The sequence below is a fragment of the Oryza sativa genome, chromosome 1, assembly GCF_034140825.1.
Source record: "Oryza sativa Japonica Group chromosome 1, ASM3414082v1".
Lineage (NCBI taxonomy): Eukaryota > Viridiplantae > Streptophyta > Magnoliopsida > Poales > Poaceae > Oryza > Oryza sativa.
This window is the reverse complement of record NC_089035.1, coordinates 26,271,747-26,298,976: the sequence shown is the minus strand read 5'-3', so window position 1 is coordinate 26,298,976 and position 27,230 is coordinate 26,271,747. Positions and strand designations below refer to the sequence as shown.

The 27,230-nt window shown below is 45.4% G+C and overlaps 2 protein-coding genes across 4 annotated transcripts; both read right to left on the bottom strand.

Annotated features, from left to right (window-relative positions):
• Positions 1–1,065: 1,065 nt before the first annotated feature.
• On the bottom strand, positions 1,066–9,673 carry LOC9266472 (carbonic anhydrase, chloroplastic). Its single transcript, XM_026027371.2, has 8 exons — positions 9,533–9,673; positions 9,075–9,323; positions 8,921–8,982; positions 8,785–8,833; positions 2,759–2,875; positions 2,593–2,646; positions 1,628–1,713; positions 1,066–1,407 (listed from the first exon to the last, which is right to left on the bottom strand). Exons 2-8 carry the CDS (start codon positions 9,222–9,224, stop codon positions 1,266–1,268), a joined length of 660 nt encoding a protein of 219 aa, XP_025883156.2. The 5' UTR covers positions 9,225–9,323; positions 9,533–9,673; the 3' UTR covers positions 1,066–1,265.
• A 2,791-nt stretch (positions 9,674–12,464) lies between these two features.
• Positions 12,465–24,815, bottom strand: LOC4326583 (carbonic anhydrase, chloroplastic). Of its 3 annotated transcripts, none has more exons than XM_015761777.3 (8): positions 24,726–24,815; positions 16,699–16,760; positions 16,533–16,581; positions 14,066–14,182; positions 13,890–13,943; positions 13,350–13,435; positions 13,085–13,190; positions 12,465–12,894 (listed from the first exon to the last, which is right to left on the bottom strand). In XM_015761777.3, exons 1-8 carry the CDS (start codon positions 24,726–24,728, stop codon positions 12,760–12,762), a joined length of 612 nt encoding a protein of 203 aa, XP_015617263.1. In that variant the 5' UTR covers positions 24,729–24,815; the 3' UTR covers positions 12,465–12,759. The 3 variants fall into 3 exon arrangements, with proteins under 3 accessions (XP_015617263.1, XP_015617238.1, XP_066167856.1); XM_015761752.2 differs by lacking the exon at positions 24,726–24,815 and adding an exon at positions 20,611–21,193; XM_066311759.1 differs by lacking the exon at positions 24,726–24,815 and adding an exon at positions 17,144–17,298.
• Positions 24,816–27,230: the final 2,415 nt, after the last annotated feature.

The window sequence follows — 27,230 nt, the reverse complement described above, 5'->3', positions numbered from 1 at the left end:
AGCATCAACAAAATAACTGCTAGCAAACTATAATTTATAGTTATTTGACCATACACAACGGCTAATTCAACAAGACTATGCACAATGTCTAAATAAAGTTCGTGCATCATAAGTTTTCTTGAGTGATTTGGTGAAACATAGGTTGAGCAACCACTATTGCGAGGAATTTTTTGTATTTTTCATATGTATTTCTGTTTCACTTAAACCATGATCGTCAATTAGAGCCGACGAATGACACCATCGACCTAAAATCATGGCTCTGCCCCTGGACCCACCTGTCAGTGAGGTTAAATAGGGACTAAAAAACGAAGCATCGTGATGGGAGCTTGAGAGAGCATATCGACCTCCTCTTCTATCACTCTGGCGAGTCCTCATGACTCCAAGGCAGGCGCGCAGAAGTACGAGCCTAAGGATTGCACAAGCAGAAGTCAATGTCAAGCTTGGGGCCAATGCTGGCGGAGAGGAATCGAGTCTAGGGATGGCGTGCGAGGAGATCGAGGGTGAGCTAGAGAGGAGAGGAAGACAATGGTGGAGAGGATCGCGAGCCAGGAGACGGCGGGGCGAAAGTCGGGGTGACAGGCGAAGAGGATCTCAAGCCCAGGGACTGTGTGGATGGAGGTCGTGATTGAGCCCATGCCAAGCGTGACGATGACGAAGGTCAAGCTTGCGTGACACGGTGTGGATGTAGGTCGAGCTTAAGGTCCCCTTCCACTCAAGCTTCATTGACATCAACCTTGCGCTCGAGGTTCTGCTCCCGTACACCGGCATTAGCTTGACCTCAACCTTGACCACGAGCCATCAATGGAGACCAGAGAGATGAGAGAGAGGCAATATTGACAAGTGAGCCACTGGTCCTAACTGCAATCTTTTGGTAAGAAAATCTGGTTTAATGCGAAAGCATTGGATTAAGGGTGGTCCAATCTAAAATCATGATAAAAAATAAATAGCCCAATATGCAATTCACTTTATTAATATTTAGCATGCTAATATTCAACTTAAAATCTATTGTCACTCTGTAGCTCACCCAAACACTTATTGGATGTGTCGCTATCGACGAACACGGAAGACCCGAAAATGTAAACCATTTCCATTATCTTAAAAAAGTTACATCCACACAGTAAAGCTCAGTTCCATGGGAGTTAACTTGCAAACCTAACATTATTCAGATAAGCAAATATCGGCGTGAGGGAATTTTAGCCCGCTTTGCTCAATGTCCGTGGGTCAAAGCAGTGAACCCTTAGTCCAAGACTCACAATTCAATTCTACTAGAAATAATATAATGTTGTTCCAAGCAATAATACCTTTTCCAGCACGGTGCATTGGTCGTCAAAAGGCAGTAACATGTTTTCTCTCTCGACCTTCTTCTTCGCAGCCAGACCAATCTTGACCCAGTCATCAACGAAGTGGCTAGGTAATCAAACAAAAATGAGATTGCAAAAAGGGATAGGTGAAAGAAGCGTATTTATACAACAGTAATTTTATTTTAAATTTTAAAATGTTTCTTCCTTCTTGGCCTTGTTTGGGTGGGACAGATTCTTCCTGGACATGTAAGTATGGTCTTATCTGAATCCTTTGACTGCTTTCAGCATATAAAAAACTTGAACCGAGTATGGATATGTTCACTTACAAGGTGTTAGGTCTATCTTCCTTCAGAGAGAGGAGTTCCTTGATTCCACCACAGCAGCTGTGACCAATCACAATGATACATTCAACCTGCCAAATGGATGTCTGTCAACATGTGCCTTTCATGGAGAATAATAAGATCCTTGTTAACTGTTGAAGGGGCGAATGTGTGAGTTCACCAAATTTATTCTAGAGTGGAATTCTTCCATATCCATTTGGGCACTTTAAATGAGAATAAATACAGCTAACGGAGTTCAGCTATAGTGCTCTACAGAACTCCGAATTACAGCTATAATCTGAAAGCTAACTCGTCCATGCTAGAATCATTTAACACATGATGAATGTTACAGACTCTATTATTCATAATATGGAAGTAAGTGGACTGTATGATGGTTGTCGCACAAATATCTAGCACTGCTATGTGTATGCACATTCTTTCTAAAACTTTCAAAGAACATACAGTTTCGAAATGCAAAACAGAAGTTCACTCCCTAAATCATACCAGGGGTACTTGATTTGTGTATACATTGCCCCGACAAAACCTAATGGTAAACCCATTTGCATTTGACAGGATGCTTTCCAAATGAAAGAGAGAGCCTACACATGCCCTTGAAGGGACGCAAGATTCTTCTTTACTTCTATGGGATAATTTCTAGAACAAATTAGAGAAGGGTAAGTGAAACAGGAATTAATCTCCTTTTCCAAACAAAGGTCTTGTGTATGATGTCATCACGAAATTGGGTAATAATTTATCCACTTATCACATTACAAGTGCACCAGTTAGGTTTATGACTTCGACATAATGGGGATGTGCCTTTATTGCAGGTGATACTACGATATCCACTGCTCTCCTTTTCTATAACTAATACAAGTTAACTGCAAAATATCATGAGGCCGTTCTATTCCTAAACCAAAAAAACATGCGACTTAGATTAGAAGGACATTAATTATTCGCAAGGAAGATGTGACCTTGAGGACAACCACAGCATACTCAATGGCTGACCCAATGCTGCACTGCCCTCTCTGCAATCAACATGAAAACACGGGGCTTAGTAATTTACACCTGGAATACACAGGCCAAAGTTACTGACTAGTACATGAAGAAAGACAAGATATAATGTACATAAACATGAACCTTGTCATAGGCTGGAACCATGCTGGCAATATTACGGACAGTGAAGGCCTCACCAGGTTGTAGACCGAAGGTCAGTGTTGGGCACACACGTGAGTCAGCACACGAGAAAACCATGTACTGCAAGAAAGAACAATTAATCCAGGCCAAATCAAAACGGAGACAATCATACCAAATAAATCATGGATCGGCAAATCACTCAGTTATGACTTATGAGGAAACATTTCTCAAAAAATGTGGTGCCGATTTTGGGCCTTTTTTTTTTGTGGAGACCTACTCTTGTCACGGGCTAGGAGATTGGAAGGAGGGTTACGGCGAAGGGAGTATTTGAACGAAGTAACCGGGCGTGGTCCTGGACCTCGCCGGCGCGGAGGTGCCGTGACCGGCGCCGCACTAGCAAGGCAGGAAAGGAGCGATAGATTGGTTTTCTGATTGCTTGTTTATTCCATGCGCCATACTGGCCCTTTAAGTAAAGATTACAATGCCATCTAACAAACTCTTAGAGATAAAGATCAAACTAACAAACTTTAACAGACTCTGAAACAAACGAAAACAAATCCTGCATATCTACTGTTTGCCGTTTTGCTGTTGTCGCTGATCCTTGCGCCTGCGGACGTAGTGCATTCCCCACATGACATCTCTCCCTCCCTCGAGAAGCAGCTCGTCCTCGAGCTGGAAATCCGGATATAATGCACGGAATTCATCCAGCGACAACCACGATGCGTCTGCCGCCGGCTTGTTCTTCCACTGAACCAAGACTTGACGGACTCCTCGAGCCAAACGACTGCGGGAGACTGACTGTGGTTCCAAACAGACTTGACCATGCTGCGTCGGCGGCAACGGAGGCAGAGTGCTTGGCGGCTCACCCCGAAACGGTTTAAGCAGTCCCACATGGAAAACGTCGTGCAGACGAGCTCCTGGCGGAAGGCGAAGACGATAAGCGACCGACCCGATGCAAGCGACGATCTGGTAGGGACCATAGAACTTAGGCCCCAGCTTGCCACGGCCCCTCGTGTCGAGCGACGCCATCGGCCGATGCAGAAGGCGCAGCCAAACCCAATCGCCCACATCAAAATTCAACTCCCGATGCTTCTTGTCATAGGCCTGCTTGTACACCTGCTGTGCCTGCTCCAGCCGATCACGGATGGCTACCAAAAACTGATCCCGATCTTGCATCGAGCGCTGAACGGCTGGCAAGCATGTACTCCCCGGCTCATAAGAACGCAGACTCGGCGGTGAGCGGCCATAGACTACATGGAAAGGCGTCGTCCGCAGCGAAGCCTGATATGACGTGTTGTAGCAATACTCCGCCCACGGAAGCCACCTCAACCATTGACGAGGACGATCTCCTGTGAGACAGCGCAAATACATTGCAATGATTTTGTTGGTGACCTCGGACTGGCCGTCAGACTGTGGATGAAACGCTGAAGTCAGATTCAGCTGAACCCCGGCGAGGCGAAACAACTCCGTCCAAAACTTGCTGGTGAAGACGGGATCCCGATCGCTGACGATGGAGGACGGCACACCGTGTAAACGGACGATGTCGCCGAAGAATGCTGCCGCCACCGTGGTTGCCGTGTATGGATGTGACAGCGGGATGAAATGAGCGAACTTGGAGAACCTGTCCACCACCGTGAGGATCACCGTCTTGCCATGGACGCGAGGAAGGCCCTCAACGAAGTCCATAGCGATGTCAGCCCACACCGCGGACGGCACCGGGAGGGACTGGAGAAGACCGGCGGGCTGAAGATGTTCTGTCTTGTTCCGTTGGCATGTGAGGCAGGCGCGCACGAAATCTTGCACGAGCACGCGATCGCGTGGCACATGGAAATCGGCGCGGAGCCTGAACATGGTCTTCTGGGTTCCTTCGTGGCCGTGGCCGTGCGCCAACTCCAGGACCGCGGGTAGCAGTGGTGACGACTCCGGGATAAACACCCGATCCTTGAGTACGATCAGTCCATCTTTGAATGCCCACGGCGGGGGTTTAGCGCCGCGAATGATGTCGTCGCGGAGGCTTGCCAGGGATGGAGTAGAGGCAACCTCGCGGCGAACGTCGTCGAGCAGCGAGAAGTGCGGCGCCGATAGAACAAACGCTTCAGCCAAGTGTTCGTCGCGGCGAGATAGGGCGTCGGCGACGACATTGGCCGTTCCAGGCTTGTACTCGACGGCAAAATCGAATCCCAGCAGCTTGCTCGCCCAATGATGCTGTGGAATGGTCGAGAGGCGTTGGTCGAGCAGGAACCGCAAGCTATAATGGTCCGTGCGAATGATGAAGCGGCGGCCCCAGAGGTACGGTCGCCAGTGACGGACCGCCTTGACGAGGCCGATCAATTCGCGCTCGTAGGCGGCCAGCTTGGCGTGACGGGGGGCGATGGGCATGCTGAAGAACGCGACTGGACCGCCGCCCTGGTGGAGCACGGCGCCAAGGCCCGTACCCGACGCGTCGCATTCGACGATGAAGTCGCGGTTGAAATCCGGAAGTTGAAGGACTGGCGCCGCCGTCAAAGCGTGTTGCAGCTTGCGGAACGCCGCTGCCGCCTCGTCGGACCAACGGAACCCCTCTTTACGGAGGAGCGCCGTCAGTGGCGCGGCGATAGCGCCGAAGTCGCGGATGAAGCGGCGGTAGTAGCCGGCGAGGCCCAAGAAGCCCCGAACAGCGCGCACCGTCTTGGGCACCGGCCAGTCCAGCACAGCCTGGACCTTGCTACGGTCCATCGCCACACCGTCCCCGGAGATGACATGCCCCAGGTATGCGACGGAGGTGAGGCCGAACTCACACTTGGAGCGCTTGAGGTGGAGGCAATGATCTTGCAGCGTTTGCAACACCGTGCGTACATGGCGGAGGTGCTCCGACCAAGACGAGCTGTATATTAGAATATCATCAAAGAAGACGAGCACGAACCGGCGGAGGAACGGAAGCAGCACGTCGTTCATCAAGGCTTGGAATGTCGCCGGCGCGTTCGTGAGTCCGAAGGGCATCACCAAGAACTCAAAGAGGCCTTGGTGGGTGCGGAACGCCGTCTTGTGCACGTCGTCCGGATGCATCAGCACTTGGTGGTAGCCGGAACGCATATCCAACTTGGTGAAGAATTTGGCGCCGCGCAGCTCGTCGAAGAGTTCCTCGGCGACCGGGATCGGGAACTTATCCTTGATGGTCTTGTCGTTGAGGGCGCGGTAGTCGACGCAGAAGCGCCAGGAGCCGTCGCACTTCTTGATCAGCAAAGCCGGGGACGAGAATGCCGACGAGCTGGGCCGGATGACGCCGTGGCGGAGCATATCGTCGCACTGTCGCTCGAGCTCATCTTTCTGGATGTGCGCGTACCGATACGGGCGCACCGCAACAGCCGATACCCCTGCCTCCAGTCGTATGCGGTGGCAGAGATGGCGTTCTGGCGGTAGTCCGTGCGGCTCGGTGAAGAGGTCTTTCAAGACGTCGAGCAGATCGGTCATGAGGTCGCCCGGCTGACCGTCGATGGCGGCAGCAAGGGCGGGCGCCGGTGCGGCGTCGATACTTGTCCACGTGACGCGGTCGTGGGCGGGTCCGAAGGCGAGGGATTGTCGAGAAAAATCCCATAGCGTCGGTCCGAGGGTGCCGAGCCACTGTGCACCTAGCACAATGTCGTAGCCGCCAAGCGGGAGTGCATAGAAGTCGATGTCGAACTCGTGCGAGCCGATGGAGACGCGCTGTGGCGGGCACCTGCCCGGTGACGGCACGCGATCTCCATTGGCCACGGCTACGCTGAGGCCGGGGCGGCGCTGTAGAGGGACGCTAGCCTGGTGCGCGATGGCATCGTTGATGAAGTTGTGTGTTGAGCCGGAGTCAAGGAGGGCGACGAGTTCCTGCGAGCCGAGACGAGCCCACACCTTGATAGTATTGAACTTAGGAGCAGAGATACCAGCCAGGGCGTGGAGGAAGATGCTCGGCTCGTCGAGGGTGATGGCGTGTGCTTCTGGCGTGGAGTCCTCCTCGTCCCCGGTGTCTTCCGGGAAACTGATAACCTCGATCACGAACGACTTCTTGCACCGGTGGCCTGCGACGTACTTCTCGTCGCAATTGTAGCATAGCCCTTCGGAGCGTCGTTGGGCCATCTCGGCTGGAGAAAGTCGCTTGCGGGGCAGAGCCGACACCAGGGGCTGCTTGCCAGCAGCGGTCGATGCGGCAACATCAGCCGAAGTGGTCGATGCAGATGCGGATGCGGCCGACGACGCCGGCAGTGAAGGCCGCGGCACTCGTCCCGTGCGCGGCGCGGATGGATCAGTCGGGCCAAGGGTGGCGCGCTGCTCGTACGCGCGTGCCAGCATAATGGCGTCGTCCAGCGATCGCGGGCGGCAGAGGGCGACATCAGTCTTGAGCGGGTTGACGAGGCCAGCCGTGAAGAGCTGAACCTGCTGGGACTCGGATAGCTCGACGTCGCGGCACGCCAAGGCGAGGAAACTGTTGACGTAGTTCTCCACCGTGCCAGTGCGACGCAGGGCCGTGAGCTCGCCTAGCGGGCTGTCCGTCATGGGTGGCCCGAAACGAGTGTGCACCAACTGGACGAACCTCCGCCACGACGGTTCGCCAGAATTGAGCTCAATCCTGTAATACCACAACTGGGCGTCCCCGATTAGATGCAATGAGGCATACCACACCTTGCGTGTCTCCGGCGTTTTCTGTCCGCGGAAGGTCTCGCAGCGGTTCAGCCATGGCAGCGGGTCGCCCTTGCCGTCGTACGTCGGGAACTCGAGTTTGGCGCGAGGAAGGAAGCTGTTGTCGATCGCGGTGTCGTCGCCGTGTTGGTCGCGTCGCGAGCGTGCGTCAGCGTCATCTTGTGGCGGTGTGTTGTCGCGTGGCTGACGTGAGACCAAGCCAGAAGGGTTCGTCGTGGCCGCGCGCTGGGAAGCCTCGACGCGCTCGACGGCGAGGTTGAGAGCGCGGACTTGCTCCGAGTACTCGAAGGCGGACGCCTGCACCTGCGTGACGCGATCAGGCAGCTTGTCGAGTTTTGCCGCGAGCGGCACGAGGGGCTCCAAGGTGCTCATCTTCCTGGCGAGATCGGAGATTTGCGCCGCCATGGAGGTGAGGTTCTTCGCGATTTCATCGAGTTGATTCTGAGTAGAGGCCATTGGATCGGAACCAGAGGAATCTGATACCAAGTTGTCACGGGCTAGGAGATTGGAAGGAGGGTTACGGCGAAGGGAGTATTTGAACGAAGTAACCGGGCGTGGTCCTGGACCTCGCCGGCGCGGAGGTGCCGTGACCGGCGCCGCACTAGCAAGGCAGGAAAGGAGCGATAGATTGGTTTTCTGATTGCTTGTTTATTCCATGCGCCATACTGGCCCTTTAAGTAAAGATTACAATGCCATCTAACAAACTCTTAGAGATAAAGATCAAACTAACAAACTTTAACAGACTCTGAAACAAACGAAAACAAATCCTGCATATCTACTGTTTGCCGTTTTGCTGTTGTCGCTGATCCTTGCGCCTGCGGACGTAGTGCATTCCCCACATGACACTCTACAGCACTAGAAATCACATCTCTAGCCCTTCTCACGCAAGTCATAAAGGAAAAAACTTAGAACCTAAGCAAGCTAATAGAATAAGAAAACAAAAATATTCATTTATTTAGACGGGTCTGTCCTTCAAAAAAAAAAAAAGTTAACATATGCAGGAACCATGTCATTGGTCATCTATAGTAAGCCGCTCTGTGCTTTTGTTCATGTTAGTTCCTCTAATGTAGAATTTTGAAGAAATTCCACTAGTACTTTGTACTGAAGATGAAAATTTTGTCAACTATTTTTTTTATCAATATATATTGCTCAATGGTCACAATGGTAATGAGCTGTTCCCATCAGAATTCCTTAGTCGAGTTTGACTTCAGTCCACAAACAAACCAAAAGAGCGTAATGTGAGGTATGCACCCTCCAAATGGCATAATTCTTAGTAGAGACAGCAAATTATGCCGGCGCATTCTATGTGTGCTGGAAAGAACAAATTATAGGTTTCATAATCTATGTATAAAACTATTAATCTGATGGCAGCACTATACCTTTGGTGACTGGCCAGTCTTGAGCCGCTCAAACAGCTCCGGCCTCTTGCTGAAAACCGACAAAAACAAATAGATTCGATTTAGCACAAAATCGTATTAAACACACCGACGAACTCTCAGGGCATCAGAAAAATACTCGTATATAGTATTCCTGAAATTCTCGAACCCAGTCTTGAAGCGCTCGACAGCGTTCATGCCCTGCAAGAATCAAGCAGCCAACACGACATAAGGGCGGCCCATCAGCGACAACAACAGGAGGATCATACCGACAATGAGAAAGGGAAATCGACCTTGTCAGTGTAGGTGATAAACGGGGGTGGTGGTGGATGGTACGGCGTGGTAGGCCTCGGCTTGTGCTGGATGAGTGACTCTCTGGTCGACCGCATCGGGTTCTCCCTCGCGGGTTTGTAGACCGGGAAGCAGCAGCAGCAGGCACCCATCCTCGATGCGTCCCCGCGACCGCGAGTCGCTATACGAACAAAAACGATCGGCGACAAACGAAGAAGAAGCGCGCACTAATGAGGAGGCAAACTCTGAACCTAGTAGCCATGAAACAGATAGGCCCGTGGGTGAAATCAGAAAATCACTTGGACTCTACCTCTTCGTTTGCAATTGCAACAGATACGTTAACTTGACTTAATTTACGGCATTTATAACGAAAACCGTATAGGTTTCAGAGGATTTAAATAGGTTGCGGATAAATTTCAGGATCAATCTGCAGGATTACGCAAGAAGGAAAATCGAGTACCTTATTTCGTCGTGCGTATATGTGGCGCTGCCGCCGCCGCCGCCGTGGCTGCGGGGTGGAGGCGGTCAGGGAGTCGGTGGCGGCCGTCGTCGACATCAATCGAGAACACATTCCCAGCCAGACTGGCTCCCAAAGAGGTTGGGGCTTCGCCTATTTGGTATTCCCCCCCAAATGTAACTCCGGCATGCCATGCGGGGAGTCTGGAGGTGGACGGCGCCGCGGCGGCCGGGGAGTAGGAGGAGATCAGTTTCCGAAGGGAAGTGGGGTTGAGGGTTAGTGCGGCAGAGGCGCAGAGCTACGGCCGGCGGCGGCCGAGGAAGAGTAACGAGGGGCCGGGATAGGGTTGGCTGGGGCGGCGGCGGCGGCAGCCGGACATGGCGACGAGTGCTACTGTGGATTCCGACGGGTGCGGAACGGGAATCGGACAGGGGTTTTGCTGAGCCTATCAAATTTCTCCCCTTTTTTTTCTTCAGTAAATTGTTACGGCAAAAGAGGCATAAAAGGTTTGTTGCCACTATTAACCCTAACAGAATATAGTAATATTAAATTTTGGCACATTTTGTTAAGGCTTTCAACCCATATACTAAAGCTAAATTTTGTCACTCTTTTTATTATCAAATTGTACTAGTTTTAGGATACTTTGGTTTGAAGCCTTACTATCTTTGTCTCATAAAAAAATTCATTTTTCAGTTTTTGGATACAACGTTTTACTCTTTATTTTATTAAAAAAATTTATGATTAATGTTTTTATTGTTATTAGATGATAAAACATAAAAGTACTTTATTTGTGATTAATTTGTTTTCTAATTTTTTTAATTAAGACAGATATCAAATGTTGGACACAGAAACCAAAAATGAACTTATTTTGAGACGACGGTAGTACTTAGTAGTGTTTAGAAAGGGGTCTCTATAATTATGAAACTCATAAGCAAATTACTATTATATTATCCTTTTATTAGAAAAAAAATACTCGATGTTCTTGTTCTAATTGGCACTTGTAGGTGATGCCTTTTCAGATTCAATTTAATTATTTAATTTTAAGTATTTTGAAGTAAATGCATGAGACCTTTGAGGTGGTAGCCCACAGTCTAGGAAGAAAAAGGTATACATGGCACTCCATCTGAATTTGCAGCTAAATCTCCAATTCCCTAAATTTAGCCAGCATAGCACAATGGTTTGAAGCTATGTTGCTCTCTCTCTCTGTTCCCACATACATATTCTTGTTATCGGCTACTATTTATATTTAAACTTTAATCACTTTATATTTCTAAAAGAAAAATTATATACCTAAGGAGATACCGTGTCATAACTCATACTCCCTCCAGTTTTATTTTAATTGACGTCTTAGACAATGACACGGTCTACAAAATATACCTTTGACCTTATTTTTCTATTATAATATACACAATAAATAAATGCATGTTAACTTTTATTATAGTGTTTTGAAAGACAAATCTATATATGTTGTTCTAGTTTCTTTAAACTAAATACTTTTGAAGTTATTAATGGTCAAAGTTATAAAAGTTTGACCTCAACCTTGTCCAAAACGTCAATTATTATAGAACCGAAGGGAGTAAGGTGTATGTTGCATTTTAAATATATATAAGCAGTAAACTTTTTGTTTATCTTAGAACATTTAAAAACTGTTAGGAACGGAGGTAGTACCATCGTGCAATTCAATGTGTTTCAACTAGGCACTTGTAAAAGACCCACTTAGCTCCTACCAACAATCCAACGTGGAGAATTTGATAGTACTCCCACCATTCCAAATTGATATACATATTTTATAGTTATACTAAGATCAAGAAAAGCTAATAACTCTCTCATACTATATTTACTCTAGGCTCTAGCAACAAACTCAATGCATGCGCCATCCCCACTATTTCCTAGTCAATAGCAAATCAAGATATTGTATGTAGGTAATAAATTTGTGTGCATGGATACATGCATCAATGTCTATTTACTTCAGTGCACAAATAACGAATAGACTTAATGAATGAACACAAATATATAGATTATTTAGGAATAACCTTAAAAAAAACTATATGTAGATCAATTTGGAATGAAGGGAGTATATGCTATATATATATAGACCATTTTAGATGACTGGTGACATGCGACAACTAAAGCACGTTAATAATTGTAGATTAATATTGTTTCACGATTCAGCATAGTTGGGCAGAAGCCTAATTTATATATTAAATGTTGAAAGGTGGCAAATTGTTTTGATCGAAATATTCTTTGATTAGTAAAAAGATGATATTGAGCTATAAACCGTGTATATATATTCCGATTACAACCAGAACTATATAGTCAAATAATCAGTTAGTATTAGCCTGCAACAGCAATGAACCTTAATTATGTTCTGAATTAAGCATTGATACAATTTTGATAGCTATTAAAGCATGACCCAGGGATGGATGCTAATTTGCTTTTGGAATATAATGCAACTCATGTTAGGGGTGATGTATAGAAGCACCATTTTAGTTATTCTCTTCTTTATATGCATTTATCATCACTTCTTATAGCATCTACTTATCATCACTTCTTAGGCTGTGTTTGAGGAGAGGAGATAGAGGAGATTGGAAAGATACGTAAAACGAGGTGAGCCATTAGCACATGATTAATTGACTATTAAGTATTTTAAACTTTAAAAATGGATTAATATGATTTTTTAAAGCAACTTTCCTATAGTTTTTTTTCGCAAAAAACGCACCGTTTTGTAGTTCGGGAAGCGTGTGCGCGAAAAACGAAACAAAACTCACTCACAATCACCAGATCACCCATGAAAGAACACAACCTTATTGTACATGTGGATGATGGTTGGTATTATTTTTTTATGAGAAAAAAAATTGCACGATATCTAGCTTTTTGACAATCTTGCACACCAAAAGAAAATGCTGGCGCCAGCGAGAAATACCAGAGTAAAAGGTAGTAAAAAGGTAAACTCTTCATAATAATATTATTAAGACATTATAGCTGATGTCTTTTGATCACACTGCGATCAAATTATGCATCATAGGCAGTACAACTCCGCGTCAGGAAAAAGTAGAGGAGATATATTTCTTGTTATTACTTAATACAGCATTCACATATATCGAACCATCCGGTACGTACGTAGTAGTACTCCACGCGTTCACATCGATGATCGGGGACGATATCCTCAGGTAGTACTTATGCAAAAGCGTTGGCGTAAACTGACGAACTGAACGGACGGACGGTCGGATTTAGGGCTCCCATAAGTCCAAGTTGCCGGAGACGAAGTCGTAGTGGCCGCCGACGAGCTTGAGGGTGCCGTTGGCGATCCCCTCCTTGACGAACGGGTAGGTCTTGAGGTTCTCCAGGGATTGGTTCACGGCCTCCTGCAGATCATCAGATCAATTGTTTTGATCAGGGACGCAGAAATTCAGTCAGTGCTGAATTGAATAGACAACGCAAGTTTCAGACAGTTCGATTGTCCTTCCTATGAATGTAATTAATTCTGATGTTCCAATTTCATTTAACATTTTGATTTATGCATAGTGGTTGTCATGCTACTAGTACGTGCGTTACCTTCTCCAAGATGGCGCATTGGTCATCGAAAGGCAGCGAGGCGTGCTCGGTCTGAACCTTCTTCTTGGCGGGGAAACCGGTCCTGACCCAGTCCTCGACGAAGTGGCTGAACCAATCAAAGTGCAAACCCGAGTCAGAAACAAACGATGATCAAGACACGCTAACATTTTTATTTCTTCAACCCTTTGTTTGTCTGCATACAGTTATGCCCAAGTTGCCAATACTATAGTACTATCACTAAGTTTTCTTTTGTTCAGCAACTTACAAGGAGTCTGGTGCTCCATCCTTGAGTGAGAGGAGGGCCTTGATTCCACCGCAGCGGCTGTGGCCAATCACCACGATGAGTTCGACCTGCAGATTATTCGATCCAGGTCAATACCCCACAATCAAATCGTGCACGCACACTTTACGCATACATGTGCTGTATGAGCATAAAATAGATTTCACCAAAGTACGGTGCTTTCCTACTAACACCGTCCAAATATACTAAACAAAGGCGCTAATTATGCTCCCTGCTTGATTTGACAAGATTCATATGTAACGCAAGTACCACCTTCACCATGAATGTTACACACCCTACATAAACCTAAGCTGGATGGATTATGTGGGGAAGGGAAGATTCTTCTTGATCAATAAAATAATTCACACACCATCTGGCGTCAGACACGACCCATTTTTCTCAGCCTGTACGAAAATATTTTTCTCTGATCCGGTGTGTGAAGTTGCCGGCACAATTAGAGCAACGGGTACTATATAGTTGACATAATAGAGCACTATCTGTGAGAGAGAGAGAGAGAGAGTTGACCTTGAGGGCGCAGACGGCGTACTCGATGGCCGACCCGACGCCAGCGTGCTTGATCTGCAGTTGACGCACACACACGAGGGGGGTCAAAATCAATGCAAACCGCGGCGACCGACCGGAATAGCTAGCTTACCAATCGACCGGCCGGCGACGAAAACGCGTACGATGAAGTTGGTTACCTTGCAGTAAGCTGGGACCATGTTGGCGATGTTGCGGACGGTGAAGGCCTCGCCGGGCTCCAGGCCCATGGTCACCGACGGGCACACGCGAGAGTCGGCGCACGAGAACACCATGTACTGCATTTGTCCCAACAATCAGCTCAGTTCATTACTCCACACTAACTAGTAGTGGAGTAGTAATTTTGCGATTACACAGCCATATCAGGAGATCAATAAGCATATTAGGATTAGGCGATTAGCATCTGTTCTACTAGTACTACCACTACTGCTCTTATCGATAAGGAGGCAGCAGATGCTGATAGGCGTATCCGAGTGCCCACAACCCCCACAGGAATCTGACATTTTTTTCCCGTTCTCTTGCCCCCAAAGCTGCCAGCTTTTTGACCTGTCTGCTCTGTTTTCCCTGACCACTTTTTCCACCCAGAAAACAGAACGGATACGCAAGGATAACCCACGACACGGACGAGTATGAGTTCATGGCCCATGGGGGGCATATAACTGTTGCGCTGATTAGTACTAATCCTAATGAACTAACGATCCCACTGGCGACAACGCCGACGGAGACAAAAACGGCCAAATAACCGAGCATTAGATTAAGACGCGAGCTGACGCATCCAAAGCATGCTCATGGCGATCAGGCCCCACCCTTTAGCAAATTGCCGGGGCCGATCGATTACGGGCTTACGGCAGCAGCAGCAGCAGGCAGTCAGTTGCGGCGTAGATTAATGTTTTTGGATGGGGGCCATCATTTTCCGGGAGAGGAGATTTGATATTAATAAAGTATATATGTACGCATGTTGTAATGCAAACTGCTGGACTTTTGCACCTGCTCATCAATGCGTGTGGCTGGCCAATCCAAGTTACTGTATAGCGAGGCAGATGCCAAAATGTAGTGTAAGCAAAAGGTTGGATATGCGCCTAAACTTTCGTTAAAGGCTGTTGAGTTGGACGTGCAAACAAATGCGTGATTGCTGGGCCCACAATTATGTGATGTCCTCCGGGCCATGTCGTACAGGAAATACTTTTGCTTAGCTACAGCTATAGTATGGAGTATATCAAGCTGCAAGGCTTTATCCACTGTTTCTTTCTTCTCCGTTGCTATAAACAAAAGAGAACTTGTGGTTCACGGTACGTTCTAGCTTGTGTGGGGTCAGCAAAGACGATGATATCGCCCAAATTAATTTGGGCATCATTGCAGTATCCCCATGAGAATGGCCGTGTCCAAATGAACTTTGAAATTCATCAACACGTACAGCGAGGTTGCCGGCCGGTCCAAATTTTTGTACCCAAATGTTAGGACGACGTACGCCAATTTAGACCGAGGCGCTGCCAGGAGACCCTAGCCTCGATCGACGACCTAATTAGCTTATTAGAGCATGTACAATAGCATGCTATAAGCTAGCTGTAAACATATTTTAAGAAGCTAAATAAAAAGAGAGAAAAGCAGTGGGCTATAAATTTGTAGCCAGCTCTAGCACGGACTCCAAGACACAGTGTGTGTATGACAGGTGGGATCAGGTATTAGTAGTGTAGTATGTAACTATTGTATGAATGAGTTTCTAGATTAGCTATATATGAATTGGAGTTAGTAGTTGGCTGTACTATTAAACTTGCTCTTACTATTCTAAAATTAAGCTGGACGCAACGAAGAAATCAAAAGGAAAACAGTAGTGATGATGGATGCTAAACCCTATACGAGGAAGGCGACATCTCGGCGGAAACACAACATGGGCAAGCACATGGGGGACGGTGAAGAAATCCTGCATGTTACTAGGTGCGAGCCTCGTCTTCTTCGGTGGTGGGTGCGTGCATTATGAGGAAGGATTTCCACTACTACAGCAGCTTCTTTGCCTGGCCTACCAATACCCGAGCTACTAATTAAGATTGCGCTGCGTACGCCTGCCAAATGGAGCATTCTAATCTAATCTAATCTCCCTCTCTCTTTTTATAATCTTGGTTGTACTTATCATATCCTCGTATATAACTGATCAGCCAGCCCCGGCCTAACAGGCCGGCGACAAGCTGTTCATCCTCTTATATAACTTTGGCCAGGCAACTTGGACAGGCCAGTTGCTGCTAACTTTTGTCCAGTTTGACCTTGATGGCCATATATGCTGTGGGCACCGTAAACAGTGTACACCGGATGGGCAAACACAAGGCTATATGCTTTGCCTGGTTGCCTTGCTTGCAGGTTGCAAGCATGCGTGTACTTTCTACCTGGGAGTAGCAGTAGTATCTAGACCGGTAGGAATCTGTGGGCCAAGGTGTGTTCACGAATCCCCAAATCAACCGCAGAGATCGGGGGTAAAAGGTTGGGGCTTTTCTTTTGCTGACGAGGTTTGCGAGCTGAGGGATGGACGGTGTAGCGGCCATGGAGGAGTAACCGTAAAACTCCAGCTGGCTGGGTTGGCTCACTAGTAGACAAAGAAGAACAAATTTTGAGCAGGAAATGGACGGAGCAGCGTACCTTGGGTGCCTGGCCGGCCTTGAGCGGCTCGAAGAGCTCCGGCTTCTTGCTGCGGAGGAGACAAAAAGACAAACAGCAAGGTGATCATGTCAGTTTCATCTCACGCCGCGCGCGCGGCTACCCAAATTCTTCTCAAATTAACCATCTATAGGCAAGGGGGGCTTACTCATAGAACTCGGTCTTGAACTTGGCGAACCCATCCTTGAGGCGGTCGACGGCGGCGTCCATCTGCAAGCAAAAATAATTAATCACACCGATCAGCTCTCATGCCATCCCAATCCCAAACCAAGAACACACGCACACAAAAACGCGTGAAAATTTTTATACACCCATATGCATCATGAAAATATGCGAGAGAGGAGGATATCGCCGTCGTTGTGGGTTCCCTGCGCCCACGCGAGGCATGCACAAAAGGCGATCTAAAGCGGATGCAAAGGATCTCCCTTTTTTTTCTCTTTGCCCAACAAAAAAGGAAGCCACGCCCGCGCGAATCGATCGACGGATGAATCAAGAAAAGGAGAGAGAGAGGAGAAGAGGATGGATGGATGATGATGAGAGCAGTAACTGTATTGACGGATGGTGCGGGAGGAGGAGGAGACAGGGGGACGGACCTTGGAGGGTGGGGGATGGTTGTTGGTGAGGAGTGACGGGGAGGAAGAAGAATCTATGGACGGCTTCGTCGCCGCTGCTGCTGCTGCTGCTTCCGCTTCGGCCGCTGCTGCTGGTGGTGGTGGCGATGGCGTCCCGTTTGGGGCCTTTTTATAGCGGGGGAGGCAGAGGCATCCACTCATCTTCCCTATATCGAATGGATCAAACGATCGGCTCTAGTTTTTGACTTTTTTTTTTCCCTTCCGTTCGCTGGCGGTCGTCGCGGCCTCCCGGATCACTAGCAAACATGCATGCGCCACGTGGAACGCGGTGAGTTGGAGCAGCTAGCAAAGAGGTAAAAATATAGCAGCGATGGATGGATGGAGGGGCTGGTTTTGTGGCCAAAATAAATGGCCGATCGGAATGGCAAGAGCCCTCCCCCTGTTTTGGTATGCTGTTCAGCCAAACATAATTTTGCGGGTTTTGTTTAATTTCCTTCCTTTGGCAGAGCAAGTAAGAAATGGGGTTGCATGATGCAGGATTATGATTACAAAAATGGAGATCGATTAATTTTAAGGGAGTATGATTAGTCACACGAAATGGTCATATGCCTTTTTCCTTAAGTCGATGCATCCAGATGATCAACAACTCCTTGCTAGTGTGTATACACATATAAACGGTCGTGTGGATCGTCCTTTATTTTTCTTTTTGAATTTGACTCGTGACGGCTATACTATTGATCCCAGAAATGAAACTACTAGCTAACTAGCATGTGTGCGTGCACGGCTTTCTTATTGTGGAAGAATGGCAGTTGTTTTGATTAAATCATGTGCGCGCTAAGGAAAAAGGTTCAGGTTGATCTAGTGTTTGTGTGTGCTAGTACTTAGCAGTAGGGTTGCCTCGTTAGGCACTTCTTTTGTGGAGTATCTGATTGTTGATAGTTGAAGTTAAAGCTGAAGCAACTTCACGACCTCACAAAATTCTGATTCGATCATCAGCTCTCCTCCTCTCTTACTTTGCAGACATTGACAACCTCTTACTACTATACTTATGTCACGCATCAGACAAATCTTGAAAGTGGATTTGTTTGCAAGACAAATACAAGATTATCTAAATCAGATGCAGATTTCACCATGCATGAACCCAGCAGCAAGATTTATCTGGGATTCTGGGGTGATCCAAGTGCTACAAGTTGTTTGCGCTGTTTGGGCCTCGGAAGCGTCAGCAGGATGCCTGCCAGGTTGAGCAGTTTTCTACTGCATCCTCACATCTTAAGAGCCGTTTTGCCTGGTGCATCAGGTGACCAAAGTACATGGAGCAGCTACTGGCTCCGTGATCCAAGAAACAATAGCTCCAAACGAGACCAAGAACCATTTCATAGTATCCCATATGCCTGAATAACTACTATATCAGTACCAGTAGTACGGGAGCAAGCTACACAATCTATGCTGGATTTGCGCAATCTGGCGCGTTAATCCGGAACTGATCTTGTCACTACTCAGCAGTTAGTTTTTCTGTTTATCCATCTATCTGCAGTACTTAGACAAAAACAACTGCTAACTACTCTGCATGCATCAGTATGCAGCCATCCCAGTTAACGGGAGAGTTAGGCACTTAGGCTGATCTGAAAAGGAACAGTAAGTTTTCGGCAAGGCGAGAGGTCGCTTTGCAAGCTGGAAGAGCCAATCGGCCAACTACTCTTTCGCGGAATCTTCCTTATCTTTGCGCCCATATTACTTGACTAAACACAAATGGCATAGAGGTCCCCTACTAGTAGTACATCATGCAAGGTACAATTAGCTTTTCGCCACAAGATGGGAAGGTTTTGGTCCCTAATCCGTTAACTGCAACCACAGGCATATTCCTACAGAGTAGGTGTTTCTTTCGGGTATGCGTCTGTATGACTGTATAGGTTGACAAATCAGTATTGCAAGCTAGTTTTAATGTTGGGGCTTGTCTTGTATACATGAACCAGGAATTTCAGTACTGTTAGGCAAATTTTGGTAGAGCTTAATTGATAGAAATTAATTCCCAATATGACTCTTTAAATAAAAAAAATATATTTTCATGTTGGATGTACCCTCGCCGGTATTGATTAATGAAAGCTCAATTTCCCTAAATATTAAGGAAACATTTCAAACCGGTTTTGATAACAGGTGGATTTTCTTGTTGACATCTCATCTGTGCATCTAACATCAGTTAATGGTCTTGAATGGTTTTGTACCACTCAATTTTTGGTGAGGGTCAACGTCAAGCTCAGCCTGACCTTGACTGCAACAAAAATCAGGGCTTGTACTGGTTACCCCAACAAGTCAGATCACCACGTACGAAATAAAATTAATATAAAAAATATTTTGAGTTCAACCATTTACAGTGAAATTCCCTTTTTAATGTTTGGAGAAATAAAAAATTGCCTAGAAAAACAGCAAACTTGACCTTTCTAGCATTTCTGTATATACTAGATACTATGATCTTTATATGGCTTGAGAAACTAAAGACAATACTCCGTATCATTTTTCAAAATAAAATGGAAAATATATAATTGTTAAAATAACGAAGTTGATAGTGACTCGACAGTCCATTACTAAAGCTAAATCATGGACGCTTCTCCTCAAGCGAAAAAGAAACAAAGTAGAAAACGAACACTATCTGTCCCTGCTAGAACTTTACCTTATCGTTTGAGGGAAAAGCCGCCTAGATGTTTGATTTCTTAATGTACTTGGAGCTTTGTTCATTCCACTCAAGACTTTTGGGGGTATCTTTTATATCCAAAGCGCTTTCTTATCTCTAATGAACAATATAATTGGCCAACTGTTTGGGAACCTTTTCTCCTCCCGAATATTCTATTTAGAGTTTGTTGACGTGCACGTTGATTGACAGAAAACAAATTGGGAAAAAAGCATAAGAAGGGCAATATGCAATATATACTCCTATATGTTGTCAGTGTTGATTAAAAATTGAACATACATTTTCTTTTGCTGTACACTGTTCAATGATTGCTTAAAAAACTAAGAGAGTCGGTGGTCACGGAACAGTGCTTAGTTGGACAATTTGCCGAGTTGCGGGGTGTGTGTGATGATGGTACGTGGGATTGACGCATAAACAACTATGTTTCGAGGTATGGACAATTAGACACACAGTATTAGACTATTAGTCTTAGATATAACACTGCAGTGCATGCATGCATGCATGTAGCCATTCTTGCACAGTTTGCAGGTATGGATAAAACCAAATGACATGTTGTGTGTACGTAGAGCTAGAGAGAGCGGCAGGAATGCAAGCTACGTACGACCCGTGCATGTGTCGGGCCTAATGCAGCACGAGGCGCGTGCATGCACGTATCGTGTATGTATATGCAGCCTTGTTATAGCTAAATTAGCATGAGACCGAACGTGTCAAAAAAGCTTGAGATATCGAAGGGTGCCGGGCGGCGTGTATATATGCATGCAGCTAGCTGCAGGGGTGGCGTGACCATGCATAATGCACGTACCGCGGCGGGGGCGACGGGGGCGGCGAAGACGGGGGTGTTGCGGATGAGGCGGGGGCGGAAGGGGGCCGGGAGGTTGCTGCTGTTGGAGGAGGAGGAGGAGGAGGACGGTGATGGGGAGGCGAGGCTGGCGACGACTGTGGCGCGGGAGCGCGGGGTGACAGTGGCGAAGCACCAGCTCTGGGCAGCGGCGGCGGCGGCGGCGGTCGACATTGTGAGAGGCGGTGCACGGCGCGCTCCTTATAGCAGTAGCTACACACGCGTCTCGCCGCCGCGCCCGCGCGCGCAACAAATAGACGCCCGCGCCCCCGCGTGCCGACAACCAGCGCCCCCGGACAGCGGGAGGGAGATGGTGGCAGCTAGCGAGCGCCGAGCGGTGCGTACGTGACTGGTGATGGGTCGTTCGCGGCGCCGGGTGGCTGGGGCGAGGGGGGGCGTGCGGCCCGGCTGGGCGGGTGGATCCGGGCCACTCGGCGCCTCACCCACCCAGCGCGCCACACGCGCGCGGATAGGCTCGCGATAACGCGCCGCGGCGCCGTGGCCAACGGTTCCCCGCCCGCGCGTCCTGGTCCACACGCGCGCGGATGATGGGCCGCCGCGGGGCGGAAAACGAAGGCAACCTACGCGGGTTTCAATGCGAGCGGCTTTGCGGTTGGGTCGCGCCGTTGCAGGTTGTGGGTGGATCGCTCGATGGAGATGTGGATGTGGATTTGATATTGCGATGACGATGCCACCGCTCGCGGCCTCTGGAGTCTGTCTCACGGGGGGGTTGGGCCGGTCGATCGGCTCGGATGTGGTGGCGCTGCGAGGTGTGGAACGTGTGATCAGGGCTTGCTTAGCCACGGTAAATATCTTTCGTTTAGCGAAGCCGTCAAAGCAACGAGAATGCACCGCCGCGTAATTGTGGGTTTGTGGCTGTGTTGGCGACGGATTGGTCGTGATTAGGTTCTGCCGATCGGAGCGGGCACACGATCTTGGGGTGGAATCTACTGATGATACACGTTGGCTGTAGTTTGATTTGGGTGCTAGATTACCTTGCGGAAGTATGTATAGTAGTAGGAACTCTAATTACAGAACCCTTTTTCAATAGCAGGATTTAATTAATTGGGCCGGGGCCGTTCCAGCCCGTGTGTCCTAAAAGAAATGTCAAGGCCTTGGTTTTCTGCCTTATGTTGCAGATAGAAACGAGCTGGGCGGCTGGCCCATTAGCTTAAGATGGCCACCTGTGATGTGTCAGTTTATGTTCCTAAATCCTAAGGTGGACCGTAACACTGACATATGGACTCTAAACCCCTTTTTCAATATTTTTACTTTTTAAATTTTGAATTTCAGCTATTCCTAAATTATATTACTGTATGGACTCTAAACTCTTTTTCCAATATTAATTACTTTTAAATTTTGAGTTTTAGTATTTAAAAAATTGTATTTTTTATGGATTCTAAACTCTACTTTTATTTTTATTTTATTATCTCAGAATTTTAATTAGTTCTAAATTGCATACCTAGACTCTAGTCTTTTCTTTCAATATTCCTTATTTTTCATTTCGAATTTCAATCATTTGTAAAATATATTTCTTTAAGGACTCTAAACCCATCTTTTAATATTTTCTTTTTTTTTCGAATTTTAGCTATTTTAATTTTTTATATATATGAACTCTAGACTCTTCTTACAATATTATTTATTTTTAATTTCGAATTTTAGATATTTACAAATTATATTTGTATATAGACTCTAAACTCTAGTTTTAATCTCTTATTTTTAATTCTAAATTTTAATTAGTTCTAAATTGTATATCTACATCGACTCTAGTATTCTCTTCCATATTTCTTTTTTTTTTCTAAATTTTAATTATTTATAAAATGTATTTTAATATGGACTCTTTTTTTTTATTTCATTTGTAAAATATATTTCTTTAAGGACTCTAAACCCATCTTTTAATATTTTCTTTTTTGTTTCAAATTTTAGCCATTTTATTTTTTTTATATACATGAACTCTAGACTCTTCTTACAATATTATTTATTTTTAATTTTGAATTTTATATATTTACAAATTATATTTGTATATAGACTCTAAACTCTAGTTTTAATCTCTTATTTTTAATTCTAAATTTTAATTAGTTCTAAATTGTATATCTACATGGACTCTAGTCTTCTCTTCCATATTTCTTATTTTTTTAGTTCTAAATTTTAATTATTTATAAAATGTATTTTAATATGGACTCTTTTTTTTATTTTTCTCTAATTAATGTGAGAATTTTTAAGTCATAAGAGCGAACTTGGAGCCTCCTTTTTCTATTACTTTTATAAGTTAATAGATAGATTTTGGCCACCATAGTATGACCCCCTCGTACAGAAATTTATAAGGTTTAAGCCGCCCGCATGTAAACTAATAACCCCCTTGTACTGAAAAACACTTTCTGTAGTAGTGCCTCTACCACTACGCCACTTTTACGTACGGTAGCAGAGGTGTGTTCTATACTCCCTCTTCCCAAGTTCTATATTCATTATTCGTGCGCATGTTTTCTGAACAGTTAAACGATGTGTTTTTTTAAAAAATAATTATATAAGATAGTTGTTTAAGAAAATTATATTGATATATTTTTTTAAGTTTTTTAGCTAATACTTAATTAATCATACGTTTGTCCATTGCTTCGTTTTGCATGCTAGGAAAATGTTCTCAACTGCCAAAAGAACACAACCTAAAACATGAATGAAAACCATATTGAGATTTTTGACCGTATAGGTTGTCCCCGTTTTGTAAGGACCATTTTATTCCGATTCGGTAATGTTTGGACTCCGGAAATGAAATATAAATGGTATAGTGTGTTATGAAAACTTAACCTTAAACCTTATATTCTATCATTGTTTATGTTACAATATCATCATTATGAACATTCAAATTAGTTACTTACTACTGCTTTGAATCTTCACTAATACTCCCTTTGTTTCAGTTTACTTGTCGTTCTAGCATTCAAATTTTTTGTTAGAATATTTATCGTTCTCACAATCCAAGGTACACTTGGAGATGTTTTTTTTTTCTTTCCACCTTTTATCAATGCATTTTAAAATGGCCGCTACCATGATATCCGCCTTTTATCAATGCATTTTAAAGCTTGAACATGTGATTTCCAAGAACATGGGTTCTTGGAAGACCTCAGCTGATCTTAAAATTTCAGATGAAACTACTGCAGAGCCTATGTTTATGCCTACTCCTTGAAAGGAGAAAGGAGCGCCAATTCGCATCTGATGCCTTTAGTGGCATGGACTGAGTTTTTCCTCATTCTGACAGTAATTTGTTTCTAATATGAACTGATACAATTTTTCCAGTCAACATATTTTCCAGTTCTCGTTAGTACCATGGCGTGTGTGCAACTTTGTATAGTCCTCCTCAAGCTAGCAACTGAGCTTGCCACAGCGGCTAATGGTGGGTTTGGAAAAGCAATTTGGCATGAGTTATGATGGCAAGTAAAACAATATAAACAATTAGCAAATGATTAGTCTAGTATTAATCAGTACAAACTTGAAAAAGTGATTTATTTGATTTTTGAAAGAACATGTTCATTTATATATTTAAAAAAACATATCATTTAAAAGTTTGGAAAACGTGTTTATGATAAATAAGGAATTTTTTCGGTCCACACTCACTTAAGAACTAATATTTAATTTTTCTCTACAGGTACTACTTCCATTCCAAAATAGTGGTCGCTTTGATTTTTTCGTGTAACGTTTGACCATTCATCTTTTTTGAAAAATTATTGTAAATATAAAAAAAGATATGCCATATTTAAATTATTTTTTTGATAATAAAGCAAGTCACAAACAAAATAAAAAAAATAATTCTATAATTTTTTTTAATAAGACGAATGATCAAACATTATAAAAAAAATCAATGCGATAATTATTATCGGACAGAGAGAGTAAGTAGATAACTAATCATAATGTAAGAAAGTTCTACCTAACTAAAGTGAACAGTTGACATGGAATACATATTTTAACTCATCTAAGAAACTGCTTGCAAGAACGAGATGGAATACATGGCACGTTTATCAGCAGCTACAGCTACATACGGGAAAAAAAATAAAACAGAAGAAGGCAGAACAATCGAAACGAGTGCGTACCATTTGCCATAGCAGAGTATTGATTTCGCTGTGAGTATCCTGTCGAAATTCCGAGCCCAACCTTCGCGCAGATGTCGAAGGACGCAGTTGCCATGGCGAAAAACCTTCAGCTGCCTCTCCATCCGACAAATTTATATACGCGCCACACTCGTGCTGCTCACAGTGGGGCCCACCTGGCGGTCGCACAGCGACTTGTATGCGGCGAAATGTCGACAAGGTGACATGGTGAGCTCATTGTGGCGAATGGCGACACCGTAACCTCACAGTGTCGCCCCGTTTTGATGTCTTGGTCTGGACGGCGTCATCCAAACAGGGACAAGAGTAGAGCGGAGAAGCCATGGGAAATAGCCAAGATGGCATCACCGTAACTCGGCCGTCTCATTCATGTAACCCAATTTTGGCGACCTAAGTGCATGTACAAAGATACAGTTAGATATGAGATTTATATTATCTAGAGACTAGCATCCTACAACAGTTAGAGACAATATGGTCTATAATCATTAATATATAAAAATACTTTTTCTTACTCTTCTTTCCTTTTTTTCATCACCATGCAACAAAATTTGCTCTAATAAATGCTAAGAGTCAACTCTGAGCAGTTGTCATGCATAACAACCATATTCATTTCTCTTTCTTTTATGTCATCAAATTTATTTGCATAACAATAGAGAGAGATCACTAATAAAGACTATTGTATATGCCCTAAAAATAGTCTCTACTTATATATTATGATATTTGAATAAATTCAACCCTTATTCTGAACTGCAGCAGGGCCAAATGGATATAGCCGAATCCGTTGAATACGCTGGGAGTGATGAGAATTTGCTAAAGTACTTTATCTTTTTGAAAAGTAATTTTATAGTCCTTAATAAGTACTTAGATTTACCAAAATTTTAATGCAAATTTCGGAACTTATAGTGCCGAAGATATCGTGAGGTCCCAAATTATAATCCCGGTACCTCTTCAAGCATTGTAAAATCACTCTTTTAAAACACAACATTTTTTTTCTTGTTTTCTTGGTTTGGTACACTACAAGTCTACAGCCTACTACGATGGAGTACCAGATGAGGATGTGTGGCTTATCAACACCTGGGCCTTATTCTGTTACCAATGTGTGTACGAATCAGGCCCAATTCATGCCTCGTTTTGGCGCCTATCCAGGCCCAATCCCTACCGGCTGTCCGGCTCTATTACATTTTGGCGGGGATATGGGTCGAAAGGTTCTAGTTCAGTCGTCATTTCGACTCATTTGCAGCCCAGATATTGTTAAGAAACATTAAACATTGACATTTAAGATTTGTTTCTATCCAATAAAAAATAGCTCAGTACCTCTTGGTACCAAGATTATTTTCGATTACTAGGATTTAACAATGGCCATTCTGCCTAGTTAGATTCAACGATAGGAAACGATTTGGAGTTAGATCCAACTATAGAAAACGATTTAGTATAGTGAGGTACTGGTACATCGGGATATTTTTTGCTGGATCGGATCAATATATTTATCATCTGTAATTGGGTATGCACCGCATGGTTTTAACTGCAAAATTTTAAGCTAGAGGCAGGAAGAATGTTAATACCGAATGAAATTTAGATTGGTTTCGAGAATTCAAATTCAAAACAATGCAATTTGACCAAAATTGGATCAAGATTTGGCACAAAATGTCGTATTTCTGTGGTCGGAATATTCCACCGAACTTGATTTAAGAAAGAACAATTAACCTTTCCAAGGTGATTTAGAGGGGAGAGACATCCTCCAAATAATTTTTAAGAAAAAATTGCGAGTGTGTTAGAAGTTGAACATGAGATTTTTTTTTCGAACGGTCAGGCTGTTGCCGACGTTTTATAATAGGCAAAATTTGCTACAGGACAACCAAAAAACGCGTAATTAGCTGAGGGACACCGAGAAAACATGGAACTGCTCTAGGACACTACAAATTTTGTAAAATTTGCCGTAGGACACCGAGCTCATTATTTTATCATTTCCCGGCTGAAAGTGGCGAGTATTTTTTCAAAATGCCCAGATTGCCCCGCGTCCCAATCTATACTCTGGAGCTTTGGAGGTGATAATGGCATCAACCTGCTCTTTCGGGGAGATGAAGTTGTGCACCGGGTCGGTGAGATCCGGCACGAGGAGGCTGTGGGCACACACCATGTCTGCCTCGTCGAAGGAGCCCATCTCGATGAGCACCAAGGCGAGCGCAAAGGCGATGTGCAGGCAGCGCGGGGCCATCCATGCCGCTCTCCTGAGGTGATTCGTCGGCTTTTGCTGATCCGCGTGCGCGAAGTACCATTGCGCGAGGATAGTGTGGGCAAGCGGCGAGGCGTGGTACCTCTCGAGGAGCTGCTTGGTGGCGAGCCCGTCTCCGCCCGTGTCCTGCAGCGCGGCGATCGCCCCGTCGGCCTCCTCAGTGAATGCGGCGTCATAGTCCGACCAGTCCCAGTTGCTCGCCGGCCGCTCGCCGCTGGCACCGGCCATGGGAGGAGGAGCGTGTCACGACGTTGCAG

Bases quoted from the DNA above. Each gene is read 5' to 3' on its own strand.
- LOC9266472 (XM_026027371.2), bottom strand. From the start codon at position 9,224: ATGGGTGCCTGCTGCTGCTGCTTCCCGGTCTACAAACCCGCGAGGGAG. The intron at 2,876-8,784 runs GTATAGTGCTGC...TCTTTCTTGCAG, and splicing joins AGACTGGCCAGTCACCAAAG to TACATGGTTTTCTCGTGTGC. The intron at 2,647-2,758 runs GTTCATGTTTAT...TGTTGATTGCAG, and splicing joins TGGTTCCAGCCTATGACAAG to AGAGGGCAGTGCAGCATTGG.
- LOC4326583 (XM_015761752.2), bottom strand. From the start codon at position 20,820: ATGTCGACCGCCGCCGCCGCCGCCGCTGCCCAGAGCTGGTGCTTCGCC. The intron at 16,761-20,610 runs GTACGTGCATTA...TTTTGCTTGCAG, and splicing joins CCCCCGTCGCCCCCGCCGCG to ATGGACGCCGCCGTCGACCG. The intron at 14,183-16,532 runs GTACGCTGCTCC...GGACAAATGCAG, and splicing joins AGGCCGGCCAGGCACCCAAG to TACATGGTGTTCTCGTGCGC.